General features: G+C 42.2%; 1 protein-coding gene across 3 annotated transcripts in view; it reads right to left on the bottom strand.

Annotated features, from left to right (window-relative positions):
- Positions 1-6,482, bottom strand: part of TTC39B (tetratricopeptide repeat domain 39B) — an 85,484-nt gene extending 79,002 nt beyond the window's left edge. Inside the window, exon 1 of one of the 3 annotated variants that reach the window (XM_018070390.1) lies at positions 6,175-6,482. In XM_018070390.1, the coding sequence (XP_017925879.1) occupies positions 6,175-6,195 (21 nt within the window). In that variant the 5' untranslated portion in view covers positions 6,196-6,482. Of the gene's footprint in view, positions 1-621; positions 660-6,174 lie in introns of those variants that run through there. The other 2 variants (XM_018070395.1, XM_018070398.1) reach the window with 2 other exon arrangements.
- Between the last annotated feature and the right edge of the window lie 12,499 nt (positions 6,483-18,981).

The following is an 18,981-nucleotide window of genomic DNA, read 5'->3' as shown; positions in this document are numbered from 1 at the left end:
CTCCCCGCCCGCCGCCCGCCCTCCCTTACTCCTCGCCGCCGCAGCTCGGCCTTCCGTGCCGTTTCCTACGCTTCGCCATGGTTCCGCATCCTCTGCCCGCCTCGCCGGGATTCTGCGACCGCCTCGCCCCGTCCATGCTCACAGTTTCAGCAGTGTACCGCCCCCCGCCCTTCTCGGCGCCCCCGCCTCAAGCTGGGCCCGGGCCCGGCCCAGCCCGGCCCGGCTGCTCCCCGCCCGGCGTTCGTGAGATCCCCGCCCGCCGCCTCCTCCCGCCCGGGCCCGCCCCGCTGCCTGGCGGCCGCGCCCCCTCGTTTGCATGCAGGGCCCGCCCCGCCGGCCCTTGGGCTCCCGCCCCCGCCGCACCGCCGGCTGCTGCCGCTTGACGGGCGCGCCCGCGTCTGTCCCGCGGGACCCTGGGGAGCCTCGGAGGTGGCCTTGGCCCGGTCGGGGGCAGGGAGAGTCGTACCAAACTCGTGCCGAGGCCCTTGCTTCTCTGTCTGACGCCTGCACCTCCAGCCACGCTGCGGGCTCCGCGCCACCGTGACCAGCTGCACTGGCCGAGGCGCCGCAAATGTTCTTCCCCCAGCCGTTCCTGCGGTGTCCCTCCAGTCCCCGGCTTACCTGAGCGGCATCTCGAGCCGGTTCAGCACACCTGAACCAGCGCTGCCGGTCTGATTTTGTGCCGGCGCCATCCGCCCCCACCGGTATCCGCCGCACCGCCCGGACAGCGGCTCCAGGGAAGGGCAGCGAGGGCTGTGCTCCTGTCAGGAGGGGCCTCGGGAAGCACTGCGTGCAGACCCGGCCACTCCGATGCCGTCAGTCAGCTCCAGGCATTCAGTACCTGATGTCTGGGAGAAATGTGCACCTACAGTCAGTCCCTCAACTCCTTGTGGCCAGGCTCTGTGGAAGAGCGGCTTCATCACCACGCTGGGTCGTGTTTGCAAAGAAAGTTAACAAAGCAGCCAGTTCCCTGAAGTCTGTTAGACTACCCTGCCCCACCTTGTTCTATGATTAGTTCATAGCACCATTGTGTTCTTTGCTAAAAATCTACCAATTTCCACTTCTCCCCATTCTGCCAGCCGAGGTCAAGATCTATTAAAAGGCATGATACCCATATCCACTTCCTACCAATTCCTTTCCTGTCACTGCCTTTGTTAAAAAATACATGTAGTTTTGATTTACTGGCTTTCATTAGAACCAGAGACAGATTAAGAGAGAAAGAGAACTGAACAGATTCAGATGACTAGGTGGTAGATACAGTCTAACAGTTTTTTGCAAGTTGAGAATACAGTCTAGAGATAAGCCAGGTCCTTCAGTCTAAGAAGAAGCAGAAGTACAGGCTTTTGGTGTAGGCCAACAACTGAAGTGTCCCTATTAATCTTACATAGACTGTACTGCTGTATCTGCTATTTTTACCCAGCTGAGCTAAGTAAAAAGGGGAAGGGAACCCAACACAAATATGTTCATCTGTCCTGCAAAATTCAGTCATTTCAGTTAATGCACCACAGACACACTGTTCTCCCTTACTCCTGTTGCATTTGAATAAGTTTCTTCACTGGCAACTTGTTGAAAGATACTTCTAATGATATTATTATTTTTCCAGGACTGATCTAAAGCACATGAAATATACCAGTACGGCAAAGGCAATAGACAGGCCCGTACATGCTTTGTATTTCATTCACGGTACAGGCATGTCTGGCCACACAGCTCCACTTGAAATCTTTTTTTATACTGTTTGCAAGTATCATGCAAGTTATCGTCCTCTGATGAAGACATTCATCCCTTTCTATTTTTCAACTCCAAAGGCAATCCCTTTGAGATATCCTTTAATTTAGAGCAACATACTACCTCCATTTCAAAACTAGTTTTTAACCAGTATTATTTAACAGAATACTATGGGATACATAGTATATCAGTAGGATAACTAACACATAAGGTCTCCAAGTTCTAGGCAGATGGCCCTTAAAGATGAGTACCAGTTATGGCGTTCTGTAGAAGCCACACACATAACCAGTTATGCACTGCCAGTTCTAGCTACAGAGAATAAAAACTTAGCACAACCCCTTATGTTCTTGTAGAAACTGTTAATGGACTATAGCATCAATACTTTCAGGGTTAGGTTGGGGAAATCACAGTAATGTGCAGTTTGTAGTCACTCTACATGAGTAGTCACTCTAAGTGTAGAAGACATAGCTGCACATGTCAGAGGTTCAGTCAACATGCTCATCAAGTTCAAGATTAATGTCTAGTTCAACACTTTGTCAAAATTAGTTCTTTATAGGCTTCATTTATATTATTGTATTCTTTCCTCTCCAGCAAGTCCTTTAGCTCGTTTATATTCTTTTGTGCAGATTTAAGGCTGTATCTATCAATGACTTTTTCTCAGAAAAAAGATGCATACTAAAATAATCATGGAAAAGATAACTACATCAAATCACTGCTTACCAAGATAGCTAAGGCATGATAATTGCTACTGAAGTCTGAATACAAGCCCTGTGAATGGCAGAGCCATTACTGAGTTTTGCTTGGTCTTTTACAAGCTGCCACAGGGCATACTCCCATTGAAGTCATTGTAATAATAGTCAAAAAGGACATCTCAAAGCCACACCCTAGTTGGCTTTAATCAAGTTTAATCATTCTTCCCCTTCTCACTTGAAATGTAAGCATTAAAGAAAAAAAATCCTTGTAAATTCCTCTTACAGTTTTCTGTGTGTAAAAAACTAAACAAAACCCAACACACCACTTCTGATGGAATATGTACAAGAACTAATAGGTCTTAATCCTCTGAGAAGAAAAGCCTGCAGCAGTTCTCAGACAACTCTAGTTTCTACCCATTTGACTGCAGGTGTCTTTGCAGCAAGAATTAGGAAGATTATGAGCTGATTACTAATCTTTCAAAGAGCATTCAGGGAACATTCCAGTGAATGTGTTGAAAAGATTTTGCTGAGATCTGACAAAGGAGACAAGACCTTGAGAGTGTGTTCTCTGTCTGGAAAAGCTGTATAGATTTCCCACACGGGAAAAACCTGCCTACATTTCCCCTCATCTTCAGAGCCATCACCTGCTTGCTGCTGTGTTAAGACTACTTGGATACTTGATAACTTTTCTAGTGTATCTTTCTGCAGTACAGCTATTCACTGTGAATTTGCCTTATTATAAGAATTCATGGGACAATTTGGAAAAATATTTTTTTTGAGATTCTGTAATCAAAGACAGATCTTACAAGAATGAGGGGCTATTCTGCCCCTCATCATCAGATAATACAGAAGAATAAAATCAACCTCAGTATAAACATTTGGTACTGATACAGTTTTCTTGAGGATTAGAAAATTGTCGTTGAGAATAGGCTGTCTGTAAAATAAGCCTAGGCAATTGCATTAGCAGTCCTGCAGCTCCTTTCCAGTAGGGTTACCCTGTCTCAGACTCACACAAACAGAAGAACTGTAGATAACACTCATTAAACAATTAGCAGATTCCCCAGTGGAGGTAGGGCAAGTGAGCAGGACAGAAACCAAGTCCCGCCTAGTTCCAGAAGTACTGTTCCATAAACCACGTATTAGAACAATGAGTACTCTGAGCTGTACAAATTGTATGTGACTCTAACTACAAAAATACCCTGTAAAATATTTGCTGAGAGAGTCAGAATCACCATAGTTGAGGAATACCTTTCAACATCAAGAGAATGAAATTTCTTACCGAGTTAGAAGCCAGCTAAGCAAACAAACAAAAAAGTATTTGCATGAACTTGTCAGAGATACTAGTTCATAAAAAACCTGTAACAAAAGCAAGATGTAACAGCCAAGAAAGAAAAATTGCTGAGACTGTATTTCCTTTTGCATTATATCTGCCATGCTATAACCTCTAGGCAGTTAGGGTTTTTTAGCCAGCATTTATTTTGCCAATTGATATGAAGCAACACCTCTTTCTGACAGGGACCAGTATCAAAATACTGCTTCTTCACAGAAGCTGAGCTAGTCTGTGGCTCAAAAACAGTATTTCAGATATTACTATAGCAATAGCAGTAATTTCTTTAGAGTTAAAACACATATGAGTGCATTGATGCATACCTGTAGTTGCATGAGGAAGCTAAGATAGACTTTAAGATTATTTCAGTTCCTGCACACACACAAACACACGTGCGCGTGCACAGTCCTTTGCCACTATCCATTCCCTCAATAAGTTTCAGGTTCTACCTTAGACTCTAGAAGAAATATTTACTCTCAGTCCAAGCACCCATTTTCCCACATCCAACTAGAATGAGGGTGTAGCAAACCACAGTGCAGCCCACCTAGTCAAGTAAATACAACAATTGAAGTCACTAAAACAAGGAAAGTCAGTGTCCACAAAATACGTGCTCTGTCTTGGGTCCCAACAGAAGGGCGAAAAGGGCTGAATCAAGGAACTGAAACAAGCACACCAACATACATTTCTTATGAAAGACCTAAAAGAAAGCAGGCTGTCAAGGATACTTCTTGGCATGCATGAAGGCAGTACTACAGCCCAGAGTATTCATGTTCTTCAGAGACTACAGATATGGATATCAAGTAAAGCTTAAAGTACCGGGTTGTTATAGTTAAGAGTGAAAGTGTTGTACCCTCAATAAGCTGCTTCATCTAAATCCTGTTTGTTAGACCTCTCAAGAACTTTATTTGGAAGTGAAGAACATAGGTGTTACTTCTTTGACAAATATATCCAATGCAGTAATTGTATTTGAATACTTAGACTCTCACATTCTGCTAGGTGCTCTTTTAGAGAGCCACAGTAGTTTCAAACTCCGAGATCATGTTTCCATATTTAGAAGGGGTGGCCATCTTGAAGCAGAGCCACTTCTTTCAGTCAGACATATTTCCCTTCAATCACCATTGTAGCATGAAGCAAATATTGCAGTGGTAAAAAGACATACAAAAGCCCAAGATTAGGAGAAGGTGATGAGGCAGCTACCAGACCTTTCAGCATAAACAGGATCTTGAACAAGATACATAAGAAAGCCTCCTCTACTCAGGGAACCCCTGCCTCTTTCACAAAGCCAGGGAAAGGACAACAATGAAACTTTAGACATGGTACAGAGGTTTACCTCAGTTACCATGTGACTTGTTTCCGTATACCTAAGCCAGGTTGTATAAGTGATCCTCAGTGAAAACATAATGCAATTAACTCACTCAATTTTCAGGCACTCTAGTTCTTTTACCAATGTGTCTACAGAGGCATTATTTGCATAATAGTTTCTAGCAACTCTTCTACAGGTGCCATCTCTAACTTATGGGCTATATTTAGATAATTTTGTGTATCCCCTTATAATTTCCTTAAGGGAAAATCCTGAAAGATGCCACTCAGAATGACTCATTAAATCTTTTAGGCCTAGAAACCGGCATACACCCTAACACTTACATAGCACGTTTCCTGCTCCAGGTGGAAACAAGCTATTCTTAGGCTCACACCATTTAAACTGGATTTATCCACAGCCAATGCATAACTTTTCACAAGAGTGTAATATAAGGTAAATCACAGAATACCTGATCCACCCACTGCTAAACACACAACTAGGCTCAAGGTTAGAGCCGGCTGCTTATATTGCACTAGATACATGCCTTAAGGACATCTAACACACTATGTAAGTACAGACCTCTAAGCAAAACATCAGAATATCAGGTCAGATTCAGTAGGATGATACATGAGGAAATTGGTAAGCCATGCAGAGTAAAGAACACCAAAAAACAAGCAAACAAAAAGCCTCACCAACAAAACACCGCAGCATTTATTATCTTTTAGGAGGCTTAAAAGTCACCCTGTTTTCTGTGACTATTTGAAACCAAGCCAAAACATACCTGGTATTTCACTACATTTGACAGCACAAGTAGGTTTCGCATCACCTACACTCCTTCTCCTCCTACCTTTACTGGTTAACATTCTCTCTTCTCAACATTCATATCCCATTCTACTCCACTCCCACTCTCTGACATTCCATTCCATACCAGCCCATTCCCCTTTCTCCCCTCAAAGAAGAAGTTCCCTTTGCTTTTGTGTATTTGTTTTCTTTTCTGTTTATCTCACCCTCTGCTCATTTATCCAACCAGGAGTTTTCTAACAGTGCTGAAGAGGTCTCCCTATAACTCCTTGCATCAGGCCAGATGATTAATTCTTTCCTGTCCTACAGCAGATGGAACAATTACTTACCTTGGGATGATGATGTCTCATCTCTTTCCAGTTTTCTTCCCTTCTCACCTTTACAGTAAGCAGTTCCCTGCTATTTTAGCAAGAAATTCTCTGTACTTCTCCCAGTCTTATCTTTAAACTTCTTCCTGTTTATCATCACATTTCATCTCATTGGAAGTATTTTGATGTTCTTTTTCCCAGCCTTTAGTCAAGGAGCATGTTTCAGAGAGTTATAGAGTAATAAAGGTCAGAAATGACCCCTGCAACTGTTCTCATTCAACTCTCAATGTTTTTAAGATATAAAAAGCCACATTAAGTTATGGCATTGGTTTAGAAAGCAAAATACATTAATGTGCCATCGCTACCTCTCAAATTAACATGAAGCTTGGTGTTTGCATGCCATATTGTAAATGACTGAACACCTCTTCCTGCAGAAGCAATCCTGTTAAATAAACCCATAAGGATGTTACTGCACTGCTGCACCTGGGTTAATTTTTAATTGGCTCTTTTTTCCTTTGGAAATCTTTACTCCTATTAACAGTCTAAACTGGTTTTTGTAATTTGATACTTTTATTAGCTTCAAGAAATAAAGCAGTTTTCCTGTAAATCCTCTAACGTAGGGGGCATGTTCAAGGTACAGGGATGTACCAGGGCAAGAGTGCCCGAGGGAGCGTGCATCGACATAGACAACCCTATTGGTCAAAGAAGTCACATGGTTTTGAGGGATAAAACCAGTGCCGAATTTGAAATAAAATCTCTTTGTTCACCATCTCACAAGGAGCGTGCTTCCTTCTTTACCATGTAAAGTACTGCCACGCTACACTCTAATAACTAGAGCTAACGGCACCCTTGAAATTATATTATTTATGTAGCTGAATCCTTTCATTACAAACTGTACTATTTGTACCAGAAAAGCAAAGGTAAAATCTGTAACTTCACCTTACAGGAATGTTCTTTGCCTTAGTAACAAAAGTTTTCAAAGATAGGTTTGCCAGAAAATATGTTACATCTTTTGTCTATTCATTTTGTTATTTTTTCATTGCTCTGAAAACATGTTTGGGATTGAACTAGCTGAACAGATGGTTGCTGTGTGTCGAAGTCATCAGGGAATAAAAATGACTGAATGCAATCCCTTCCTTTCCTCCACCAAAAAAAAAAAAATATCCTTGAAACCAAACCCAAAATGTCACATATACAAATCAATGTTCTTGTTCCCACAAAAAAAAAAATGGATCCTCCCTCCTCTCTGAGTGAGGATCCTATAACGTAATAATAAGACAGTGTTTTATAATTGCTAAATTGTACCCAAATGTCTTCCCTTCACACTGTTGGAAAATACTTTTATCGATTTATTTATTTACGTACTTGTATTTTAACTCCTCTTAATTGATGTATTATCCATGTTAAAAATACTTTTTCTAAAAAACAAAGACCTACAAAACCCCATGTGATTCCTTCTTCTTGTCATGTAGGCTGTTGTGTTCAGAAGCTCCTACTGTACGGCAGGTCTATGTCCCTCTGTTCAGTGATGAGATTTTGCTGCAGACTGGCTAGGAACTGTCTCTATGCTTTGCAGCTAAATGCATAGATTTATCTGAGAAAAGCCTAAGGTTTCTCATCTGAAAACATAAACCTTGTTCAGTACATCATGGCATTTGGCCAGTATATTAGTAAGAGCTCTTGACGTTTGAATATAACTTCTGGCTTTAAAATTCCACATTAGTCAATGGAGAGAGTGACATATGTTAAGAATAACGTGAGATGTTGTATTCTCCTACTAATATTTATTAGAGTGAGCAGTATTTGTTAATGACTGAAGTGCAAGAACTCTAGGTTTCAAATATTCTGTTTCTTGATTTTACTTTCGATTTTACCTACATCCATTATTTAATTAGTTCATTCAAGCCACCTGTTATTTAAGAAGTCCTAAAACTGAAAGACTTAGATAACAGATTTCTTTAAAATGTTATTATTTGCTTTGTTAGTTAAAATTTAATAAACAGATTTAGAGTATGGACAGTTACAGATAAACCCAAGCTTGCCTTGTCTACATGTTGTGCTGATTGTATCTGATTGTGCTGGTTTAAAAGTTAACCAGCAGGGGGAATGAACTCAACTCAAAGGAGAGATTATAAGTCAGAATAACAATTTATTAAAATAATACAGTAAGTACAATAATACAAACAAACAATTGGTCTCAACCCACAAAAACCCAAATGTATAACCCAGTGCCCTGGGGCATGAACAAAGTGGTGTTCCTTGGGCCCTGTTTGAGTCCAAAGTAAAGGGAGAGGGGAAGAACCTGCTGGTGGGAGAGCTGCTGCAGTCTGGCCAGAACTGGTGATCGCAGTCCAGTGGTGGTCTAAGTCTGGTTGAGAGCGATGAGATGCAGCCGTCCTCTGGATCCCACGAGTGGGTTGAAAAATGTTCCAAAACTCCAAGATTATATATCCTCCAGTTCAGGCAGGAATGCTTGGTACTCCCCTCAGGGCGGGGAGTTCCACAAAGGGTGTGAGGACAGAAACATCCTCCTATCTCACAGGCCTCTTAACACCTAGTTTATAGCCTGAGGAGTCAGGCTCTATGGGCAGAGGGTGCGAATAGTCTATTGACAACAATAGTCTAGTTTCTGGGAAATGACATGGAAGGCTATAGAATACAGTTTTGGGTTACACCCACCATGATGAACTGATCTCAGCTGTCCTAACTAGGACACTGATCTAACTAAATCAAAAGCCCAGTAAGCATGTTAGTATGATACCATGCCTAAACTAACATGCTTCCATGCAGTAGTTTTCCAGTGTTCCTCCATTAGAGTTGAAAATATCCATTCTGTATTAAAGCATTCACATAGTACTTTGTGGCAGTTCACTTGTCCAATGATTTGGTAAACGATCTGAAGGAACTGAGAAACAAAGATAAATACTTCACAAAAGGATCCAAGGATAAGTGGATTTGTGGAGGACTATGCAGAAAAAGCATCTACTGAATTTACAGTCTTTTTGTAGCTAATTTTGGGTTTTTGAGAGAAATGAGCTAATACATCTTGTAGAAAGCACTCCTGCAGCTATGCTCTTCGTGAAAATATTTGTTTTAGCTGTATGCTGAGTATAGGCCACAGGCAGACCCTGATGGGGAAATCAGTGTATTATGGGTATACATTTGCTTTGATTTGGAAAACCATAAAACCATTAAAATTTCTCCTGGATAGATGGACTTCACATGGATGCTTCTGTTTGCGATGAAGATAAATTCTCTCAAGTAATTCTGATTTGATTAAAATCCTCAGCACTGTGCGGCACAAATCCGGGAGATGTCATAACATCAAACGAAGTGTAGATATTTCCTGAATGATCATTTCCATTACTAGCCACAAATAACCAAAAGAAAATCTCTGTTTATGCACAAGCAAAATAGCAAATGTTGAAGAGTATGTAGTCAGGGATAAATAGACTGTATACAAGCTATAAAGAAAATGTTTTCTGAGTGCTCCAAGTTTGATTTACAGAAAGATGTGAGGAGAAGCTTTCTTCTGAGAAATAGATGGGCTGGGGCACAGAGGTATTCTGCTCCCCCCAAAAGAAATATATTACTGTGTTCCTGTCCAAGTCATACCGAGATATGAGATCCTTTTGGGGACAAGGTGACTTGGTATTCCTGTCAGTTATGCAAAGAACAGGTTCTTTGTAAGAAAATTAAGGCTTATACTAATAAAGAAACAGCTCAGGCTTTTCATAGTATTTATAGTTTCCATACAAAACCGCAAAACTATTTTTATTGAACAAGGAAATTTTCTAAGAGGACATATCACATTTGGTTTTCTGTGTTGCAGTGGAATGTAACTTGTGAATAGACAAGATAATATTTTGCCTGTTTCTAGCTTCTCTATTGATTAACTAAAAATGCTTTCAAAAGTAGTTTTTAACTGAGAAAAATTTTTATTTCATTTAGAAGGTAAAGTTTAGAATACTTTCCAGCTTTGTATGAGCTGCTCCAGCCTCATTTCTCACTTTTAAAAATCCTGATGTTACTTTCGGATTTTTAAAATTCAGTATTGTCTTCAGTGTGCTCACTCAGAGAAACACTTCAGCATCATGTGACTAAGCGAGATTGGGCCTTTTCAACTCCAGTTACATGAAGCGTGAACTCATTCTCAGAATGTGGGTGCATGGACAAGATACCATGAGATATGAATGCACACTGTTAGTTGTTACACAGAACTACCCATACGGATACTCTCAGTTGTTGAAACTGCAAAGCAATTTTCTGGTGAAGGCCAGTAGGACAAGCAACTTCTCATTCTGCATGGCACAAGTTATTGTTTCCTAAAATGTTGTAAACTGTCAGAGATTTCTTGCGATGATTTGCTTATATTAATGTATCTGATGTGTCCTCCTCTCTATCCTGTCTGTCTATCACAGAATCACACAGAAGCACAGAATCACAGAATCAATTAGGTTGGAAAAGACCTCTCAGATCATTCAGTCTGATCTATGACTAAACACCACCATGCCAACTAGACCATGGCATGAAGTGCCACATCCAGCATTTCCTTAGACACTGCTACGGACAGTGACTCCACTGGCCAGCCCATTCCACTGTCTAATCACCCTTTCTGGGAAGAATTTCTTCCTAATGTCTAACCTAAACCTCCCCTGGTGCAGCTTAATACTCTGTCCTCTTGTCCTACTGCTGGTTGCCTGGAAGAAAAGACCGACCCCCACCTGGCTACAACCTCCTTTCAGGTAGTTGTAGAGAATGATAAGGTCACCACTGAGCCTCCTTTTCTCCAGCCTAAACAACCCCAGCTCCTTCAGCTGCTCCTCATAGGACTTGTTCTCCAGACTCTTCACCAGCTTTGTTGCCCTTCTCTGGACCTTCTCCAGCACCTCAAATATCCTTCCTGAACTGAGTGGCCCAGAAGTGGACACAGCCCTCTAGGTGCAGCCTAGAGCTTGACACAGCAGTGTCAAGTACAGTCAAAGAATCACTTCCCTGGTCCTGCTGGCCACACTATTTCTGACACAAGCCACAATGCCAGTGGCATTCTTGTCCACCTGGGCACACTGCTGGCCCATGCTCAGCCAGCTGTTGACCAGCACCCCAAGGTCCTCTGCTGATGGACAGCTTTCCAGCCACTCTGTCCCCACCCTGTAGCGCTGCATGGGGTTGTTGTGGCCAAAGTGCAGGACCCTGCACTTGGCCTTGGTGAACCTCATCCTGTTGGAATCAGCCCAACTCTCCAGTCTGTCCAGGTCCCTGTGCAGAGTCCTCCTGCCTTCCAGCTGATCAATGCTCCCCCCCCAGCTTGGTGTCACCTGCAAATTTGCTAATGATAGACTCAGTCCCCTCATCCAGATCATCAATAAAGATATTAAACAGGACTGGGTCCATCGCTGATCCCTGGGGGACCCACTAATGAGCAGATGACAACTGGATGCAGACCCGTTCACCACCACTCTCTGGACCCGGCCCTCCAGCCAGTTCCTAACCCAGCACAGAGTGCCCCTGTCCAAGCCGTGGGCTGCAGCTTTTCCAGGAGAATGCTATGGGAGACAGTGTCAAAGGCTTTGCTGAAGTCCAGATAGACCACATCCACAGCCTTCCCCCATCCGCCAGGCAGGTCACCTGGTCATAAAAGAAGGTCGGATTGGTCAGACAGGACCTGCATTTCCTAAACCCATGCTGACCCCGTGTATGTCCCATGTGATTGCACTCAAGATGATCTGCTTCATAACCTTGCAGGGAACCACGGCCAGGCTGACAGGCCTGTATCTATCCTGTCTGTTTATCTGTCTGTTTGTCTCTCGTGTGCTCTTGTATCTGCCCAAAATTTTTGGCATATTTGATTTATTTAACCAAGCATTTAGTTAATGTCTAAGTGGTTCTCATATTTCATTAGGTTCATAATGCTTTATTCTCAGTAAACTCAGGGGACAAGGAATAGTTACGCTTAAGAAGAACAGTTACATTCTCCTTACCAGTTCAAGGAAGTCACATGTGTCAGGCAGGCAACAGACTCCCCAGGACTTTAGAAAAAAAGGGGAAAGAGGCTGACAGCAATCAGTGAGGTGCTCCCCACGCTAGCACGCATAGCATGTGTTTGCAAACACTTGTCACAGAGATGTTTTTTGTTCAGACTACCTCTCACCAAATGCCTTGGCTTCTTCCACGGCAGCAACAATTCATGTTCTCTCCCTCTGGCAGTGGCAGTGGTTTTGCAGTGAATAGGAATGCAGGACAATCCCAAGAACGCTTCAGAAGCTGCACATGGCCATCAATTCTATGATGCAACCATATGCTGGAATGTCTTCATCTTTGTGGCAGCCATGGAACTTCCTTCTCTGCTGAGCAAATTTACCTCTGTTAGATGTGGGCAACATGTCTTTTATGAACACAGATAAGCACATGAGGATTTTCTTGTCATGGAGGTCATAAAATAGTAAGAACAGCTGTGCTTTACACGTTCCAAAAATGTGTTCGTTTGATACCTGAAATATGAGCGCACTCTTTAATAACATCTTGTAAAAAATACTGAGACCTAATTTGATCTGAATTTCGTCCTTTGACAATGACATTTATGGGAAATCTTGAGGTTTAAGACTTTTTGTATAATCACATTCACAAATATATATGTAGTCTAGCAGAAACATAATGGAGTTGCAAAATGTTGTGGCTCTTCCTGACACTAGCACTGATGAGAAAGACTGCTGAGATAATAAGACTGCTGACAGTCTGAAGTCAGCTGACATGGAGAAAAATAGAGTTCCCAAATGCCAGATGGAGGTGCCCCCAGCACCCCTCACACACTGGGGAAATTAATGGGTATGACATTTTTCCTTGTTTATTTTGACTAGGTCTTGAGTATCTACTGGCTGTCTGAATATGCAACCACTGCTAGAGGACCAGGAAGGATTTGTAATAAGAAAACAAACTAGCAATCTTTTCATCTACCAGTAATACAAAGGCATCTTCAAAGCACTAGCGCAGAGAACTGCTAGACTGCAGAAAAAAAAAAGTATCTTTGCAGACAGTTATATCTATATGGAGGCACCCTGAGAATGCAATATATGGAGAGTGAAAGAGAAAAAAGAAAACTTCGGGGCTTTGGTACTGTTTACAGACTAATGCATGTGGGCGATCTCTTACTGTAAACACAGATGGCTGTGAGCCACACCTAGGTCATGCTGAGACGCCCAGCATGTATTTGTGGGTTTTCTATTTCCCACTGAAGCAATGATTTTTCAGCAGAATGGCATATATTTGTAGTCCTTAAAATAAAATCTTCTTGACTAGACAATTTTGAATTTAAATACATTGTAGATGTAGCAAGTTGAAGCTTAAGAATGGTGTGTGATCATGGTTCTTTACTGAGTGCACAAAAGGGCTGCAGATTTAGGTTTCAAATTTTTCTTATAAAGATGGAATAAGAAATTCAGTGTCATGGCACACATGATTACAAGATTTTATGCCTGCTTGAGCCACTGTGCAAGGTAATCAATCATAGAAAATAAGGTAGAGCACTTGGATGTAGCCACATAAAAGGACAGATAAATAGAAAGGACAAGACAGAAGGTAGAATACTAACATTAAGCTTGAGTAACTAGTTCTACTGCCTGCCCTTGTACATACTGACTGTGCTGGCTACCCAGTCTTTCCATGCCACAGTCCTATAATATGAGATAACAAGACTAGCTTGAATAGGCAGGGTGTCATTAGGTTTGATACTCTCATAAGTATTTGCATAACCCCATAAGACCATGTAATTACCTAGAATATATATACACTACCTGCCTGTAATAGGTCTGTGTACAGCTGCACAACCTACAAAGGTCAAAGGACTTATCCCCAGATTAGTCTTGGCTTATAACTGCATATTACTCTCACTGAGAGCTGTGGCGTGCAAGGCGAGGAGAACCACAGAGACTGTCTTCTTCTATCCCCAGTCTCTCCCTGGGTCGGTCAAACCACAGCACCAGCCTTAGTAGCTAATATTAACCAAATGCCTCCTAGGGAGCAGCAGTAGTATTTAAACCTGTGTCCCCATACCTTAAAGTCCTAGGACAGATAAGATTGCACCAATTCTTTTACTTTGTATGAGTCACTCCATGCAGTGGCCACACAAATAGGATGCCATCATCTGAGGTTTCTGCAGCACCAAGTTATTCTTTTACATAATGGGAAACACAGGAGAGTGCAGAGAAGAAGTTGACCAAACGGCAGTGGTTTATTTGTTCTTTCCCCTTGTGTTGCTGGATTGGTCCATTGCTCAGAGGAGGACATGGAAAGCATCATCAATTAAGAAGTTCTATGTGACACAGCATCGGGTTCTGCCAGCTGCTGGACAGAGGGCATGTTGACACTGGGAATGTGAACAGCAGGCATCCTGTGAGCCATACAATACAAATCCAGCCAGGGAGAACAGCATTTTGAGGACCAAATTAGAGTCATTCTCAGAGAACACAAACCATCTGCAACTATATTCCTCTTCATACTGTTCTGTTTATCTCAGTGTCCAGTTATATACAGTAACTCTCAAAGAATTCCATCAGCTGAAACTGTCCATTTAACAGAATGCAGATTTATTTGCATAACAAGAGATATTTATTAAATTTTAGTACTTGTTGAAAATCTTACTAATTGAAGGATCACATAAGTTTGCAAATTTCCATTTGTCAGCAATTGAACCACCATTTAAATGGTCAACCCACCATTTAAATATTCAAAATTTTCTCTCACATCTACAGAGTTTACTTGCATGATCAATGAAAAGGACACAGAGAATGCTCTCCTTGAATTCTTTGCCTCATTAGGCCTCCCTTGAGGCCTAACAGTGATCTAAAGCTGCAGTGCTTCTTCTCATGCATTCCTCTTCTCCCCCTTTCATTGACAGTAATGCTGCTCTAGTCACACAGTAAGATCAGTTCTGTGTTCCAGATGAAAAGAATGCAAGAAAACTGCAACAAAACCCACAAGAATTAAAAACAGTTTTCAAATGGTTCACAGGAACAGCCTTTCAGGTTCCAAGTAAATGCTTACTTCTCTCAGTACTAGAAACTCAATTTATAAGATATGGATGAGGGCTCAAACCCTCTGAAAAGAGAACTATAGAGGTGAGGATTAATCAGTCTTTTACAAATAGGTTTGAGAGATCAATTTACGAACACCTTCAGTATTGTTCTGTAGTTAGGTGTGAGTTTGCTACTCTGTGTTATCAGTTCATGAATGCTCTGTTTGCTTGAAAGCTTGTCATTTTTTTCCAGCTATGCCATCTGGTCTCACAAAAGATCTGATTTCTTTCAAAAACCTCATGCAGCATTGCTTCCAGGGTGCAAACGAGTTATAAGAACTTCCACTTTCCTTTGACCTAGTCTAAATCTCTTCTACCAGAAAGATGATTTCATCTTTTGTCTGGCATCTTTTATTTTAACAGGCTTTAGGCAACACTTCTTTCTCTGCCTTCTAGAATTCAATTTATTTTCAACTTGAAATATGCCTGAAAAATAAGTATAAAATTTTCAGTTACTGAATACTAGTTTTTTTCCTTACAAAGAGTTATTGTTAGAACTTAAAATAAAAAAATTTAGCCCTCATATCCATGTGAAAAACTGCCATGCTGTCCCTCTCTTGGAATGTCTAAATCTAGAACACATTAACAATCAGTGAGTAATCACTAATAATTATCATCACTGGCATTCAACAGATTTGTTTAGAGGAATAGCTTCCAGTTTCTGTTTGCAGTGTACCTCCCTGAATTATGCCTACACAATAAGAAATGTGTGTGATTATTGTCAGTCATGTCATTAGCAGCTGGGCTTTATTTAGTAGATGGGAAATTACTTTGTTGGTGATGGAGTGGGAAGCCTATGCTGAAGGAGGTTACCACATATTTTGTACAGAAGACATCAAGGTTTGCTTTTATACTACTCTAGAGAGGCAAATTAATTTGACTGGCAGCATGAACAGTCTATCTGCCTCCTACAGCTGATACGTATTTTTACTAACGAAGTGGGATGTAGCTTTCACACCATACCATAAGGAGATGAAGTGAGGTAATCTCTCTAGTAACTTGGACTACAGTGAGATATGAAAGATGATGATTGGAATGATGGGTTTAACATAGAATTCTAGACAAAGCCACAGATGAAGCAAAACACACTGCAGGTAGAACAAAATCGAAGAGCTTTTCAAAACTTTTTATGCTTCTGGTTTTTGTTGTGGTTTAACTCCAGTTGGCAACAGAGCACCACACAGCTGCTTGCTCTCTCCCCCATCAGCAGGACTGGGAGGAGAATGAAAATGGTAAAAGCTAGAAAACTCATGAGTTGGGATAGAAACAGTTTAATGGAGAAAGCAAAAGGTGTGCATGAAAATGAAGCAAAACAACAAATTCATTCACCACTTGTTCAGCCACCCCCAAGAAAGCAGGGCTACATTGTGCATATCAGTTACTTGGGAAGACAGACACCATCACTCCAAAAGTGTCCCCCTGCTTTCTGCTTCTTCCCCGCACTTTATATACTGAGCATGATACAATACGGTCAGGGATATCTCTTTGGGCAGTTGGAGTCAGCTGTGCCAAATATGTCTCCTCGCATCTTTCCAGGTACCCCCAGTCTTATCACCATTGTAGGAGTATGAAAAGAGGAAAAGACCTTGTGTCTGGGTAAACACTGCTCAGTGTTAACAGAAACATCTCAACAATGTTTCCAGCACAAATCCAAAACACAGCCCAATACTAGCCACTGTAAAGTACAGTAGCAATCAATGCTCACAAGGCTTGTAGGAGTGAGTGGGTGCAGAGTGTGTTTGGTGGGGACCTTAGAGGGAAGAGAGGGCCCTGTGTGATCAGTGGCTCCGGTTCTTTTGAGCACCCAGATGGCTCCACTGGGCTGCTAGGGCCACCCACTTGGAATGTGTGGCCAAGAAGGCCAATGGCATCCTTGCCCGGATCAGGAACAGTGTGGCCAGCAGAATCAGAGAGGTGATTCTGCCTCTGTACTTGGCACTGGTGAGGCCACACCTCAAGTGCTGTGTCCAGTTCTGGGCCTTTCAGTTCAGGAAGGATATTGAGGCGTTGGAGCAGGTCCAGAGAAGAACCATGAGGCTGGTGAAGGGATTCGAGCACAAGTCTTCTGGGGAGAGGCTGAGGGAGCTGGGGTTGTTCAGCCTGGAGAAGAGGAGGCTCAGGGGAGACCTCATCACTCTCTACAACTCCCTGAAAGGAGGGTGTAGCCAGGTGGGCGTTGGTCTCTTTTCCCAGGCAACCAGCAATAGGACAAGAGGGCACAGTCTTAAGCTGCACCAGAGGAGGTTTCGGTTGGACATTAGGAAGAAGTTCCTTACAGAGAGTGATCAGACATTGGAATGGGCTGCCCAAGGAGGTGGTGGATTCACTGTCCCTGGAGGTATTTAAGATGAGACTGGATGTGGCATTTAGTGCTGTGGTTTAGTAGGCAAGGTGGTGTTGGGTCAAAGGTCGGACTTGATGATCTCAGAGGTCTTTTCCAACCTAGTTGATTCGGTGATTCTGTGAAGAAAATCAGCTCTACCCTAGCCAAAACCAACACATTCTTCAACCACAAAGTGTAAAAAACCACTCAGTGGGTTTTTTTAACCAATTTGTGTAAAAAACTCCCAAACAAACAGAATAATCAGCGTGGAAAAACACATGCTCTTGGTTCCATGCAATGAACACTGAAATTTACAGGAATACGAATCCATTTGGAATCACCACCCACAGCTGAGTTTTTTCTGTCTGTGATTCTCTGGATACTACAAATATTGAAAAGGCCCACTGAGAGGGTATTTACCGATACTCAGGGTCAGAGGTCAGAACTCTCAGAAGAACAGGAGATTTGTATGCATCTTGCCCCATCAACATCATTTTTTACTCTTTGCAGCAGTCAGCTTTAACAAAAAGATTTTTACAAAAACCTCAAAATACTAGGATTACTCCTGGTGCCAAATGAAGTGACAGTGTACTGTAGAATGTTGTTTGCCTACTGCTAGCATTACTATCCATGTTAACCCTGCCTATTCATAAGAAAAATTATTTTTTCCCAAGCACTCTGATTTTATGCACTGTTTACTAGTGAGATAGAAAGAGCTGACTTGTGGACAGCACTGCTTAAAGGTAACTTGTCTCTATGCTAGAGTTTTGGATGCTATATAAGATGGAAGACTCCATCACACCGATTAAGGTATAAATTCTCACAGAATCAGAGAACTAGTTACATTGGAAAAGACATCTGAGATTAACAAGTCAAACCTTTGACCAGTCACCACCTTGTCAACTAGACCATGGCACTGATTGACATGAGCAGTTACTTGAACACCTCCAGGGATGGTAACTCCACCACGTCCCTGGGTCAGTCTGTCCAAATGTATAACAACCCTTTCCGCGAAGAAATTCTTTCTAATGTCCATCCTGGACCTCCCCTAGTCCAGCTTGAGGCCATTTTCGCTCATTCAGTTGCTAGTCGCCTGGGAAAAGAGGGTGAGATGAGTGCAAGTGCCGTAAGAACACAAAAATGCCCACAGTATCCATGTGGCCTTGTATCCTGGCTCTGCCAGGATACTGTCAAAAACCACAGGCTCACAAAGAACATAAGAAGAGGGCTAGTATGTATAACCCTTTCCCCAGTTACAGAGAAATCACCACAGTAGCCCCCCCACTACCAAAACTTTGTCACATAAACTCAATACCAGAATTTCTTGAGCAGATCACTTTCCCATCAATTTGTCTGGACTTCTCTTTAATCAGTGTAATCCTTCAGCATCCACAACATTTTGTGCAGCATAACTGAAGAAGGTTCTTCCAAAGCA

Source organism: Manacus vitellinus, unplaced genomic scaffold (genome assembly GCF_001715985.3).
Source record: "Manacus vitellinus isolate BGI_N305 unplaced genomic scaffold, ASM171598v3 scaffold_18_pilon, whole genome shotgun sequence".
Classification (NCBI taxonomy): domain Eukaryota; kingdom Metazoa; phylum Chordata; class Aves; order Passeriformes; family Pipridae; genus Manacus; species Manacus vitellinus.
This window is presented reverse-complemented; position numbering and strand designations above follow the sequence as displayed.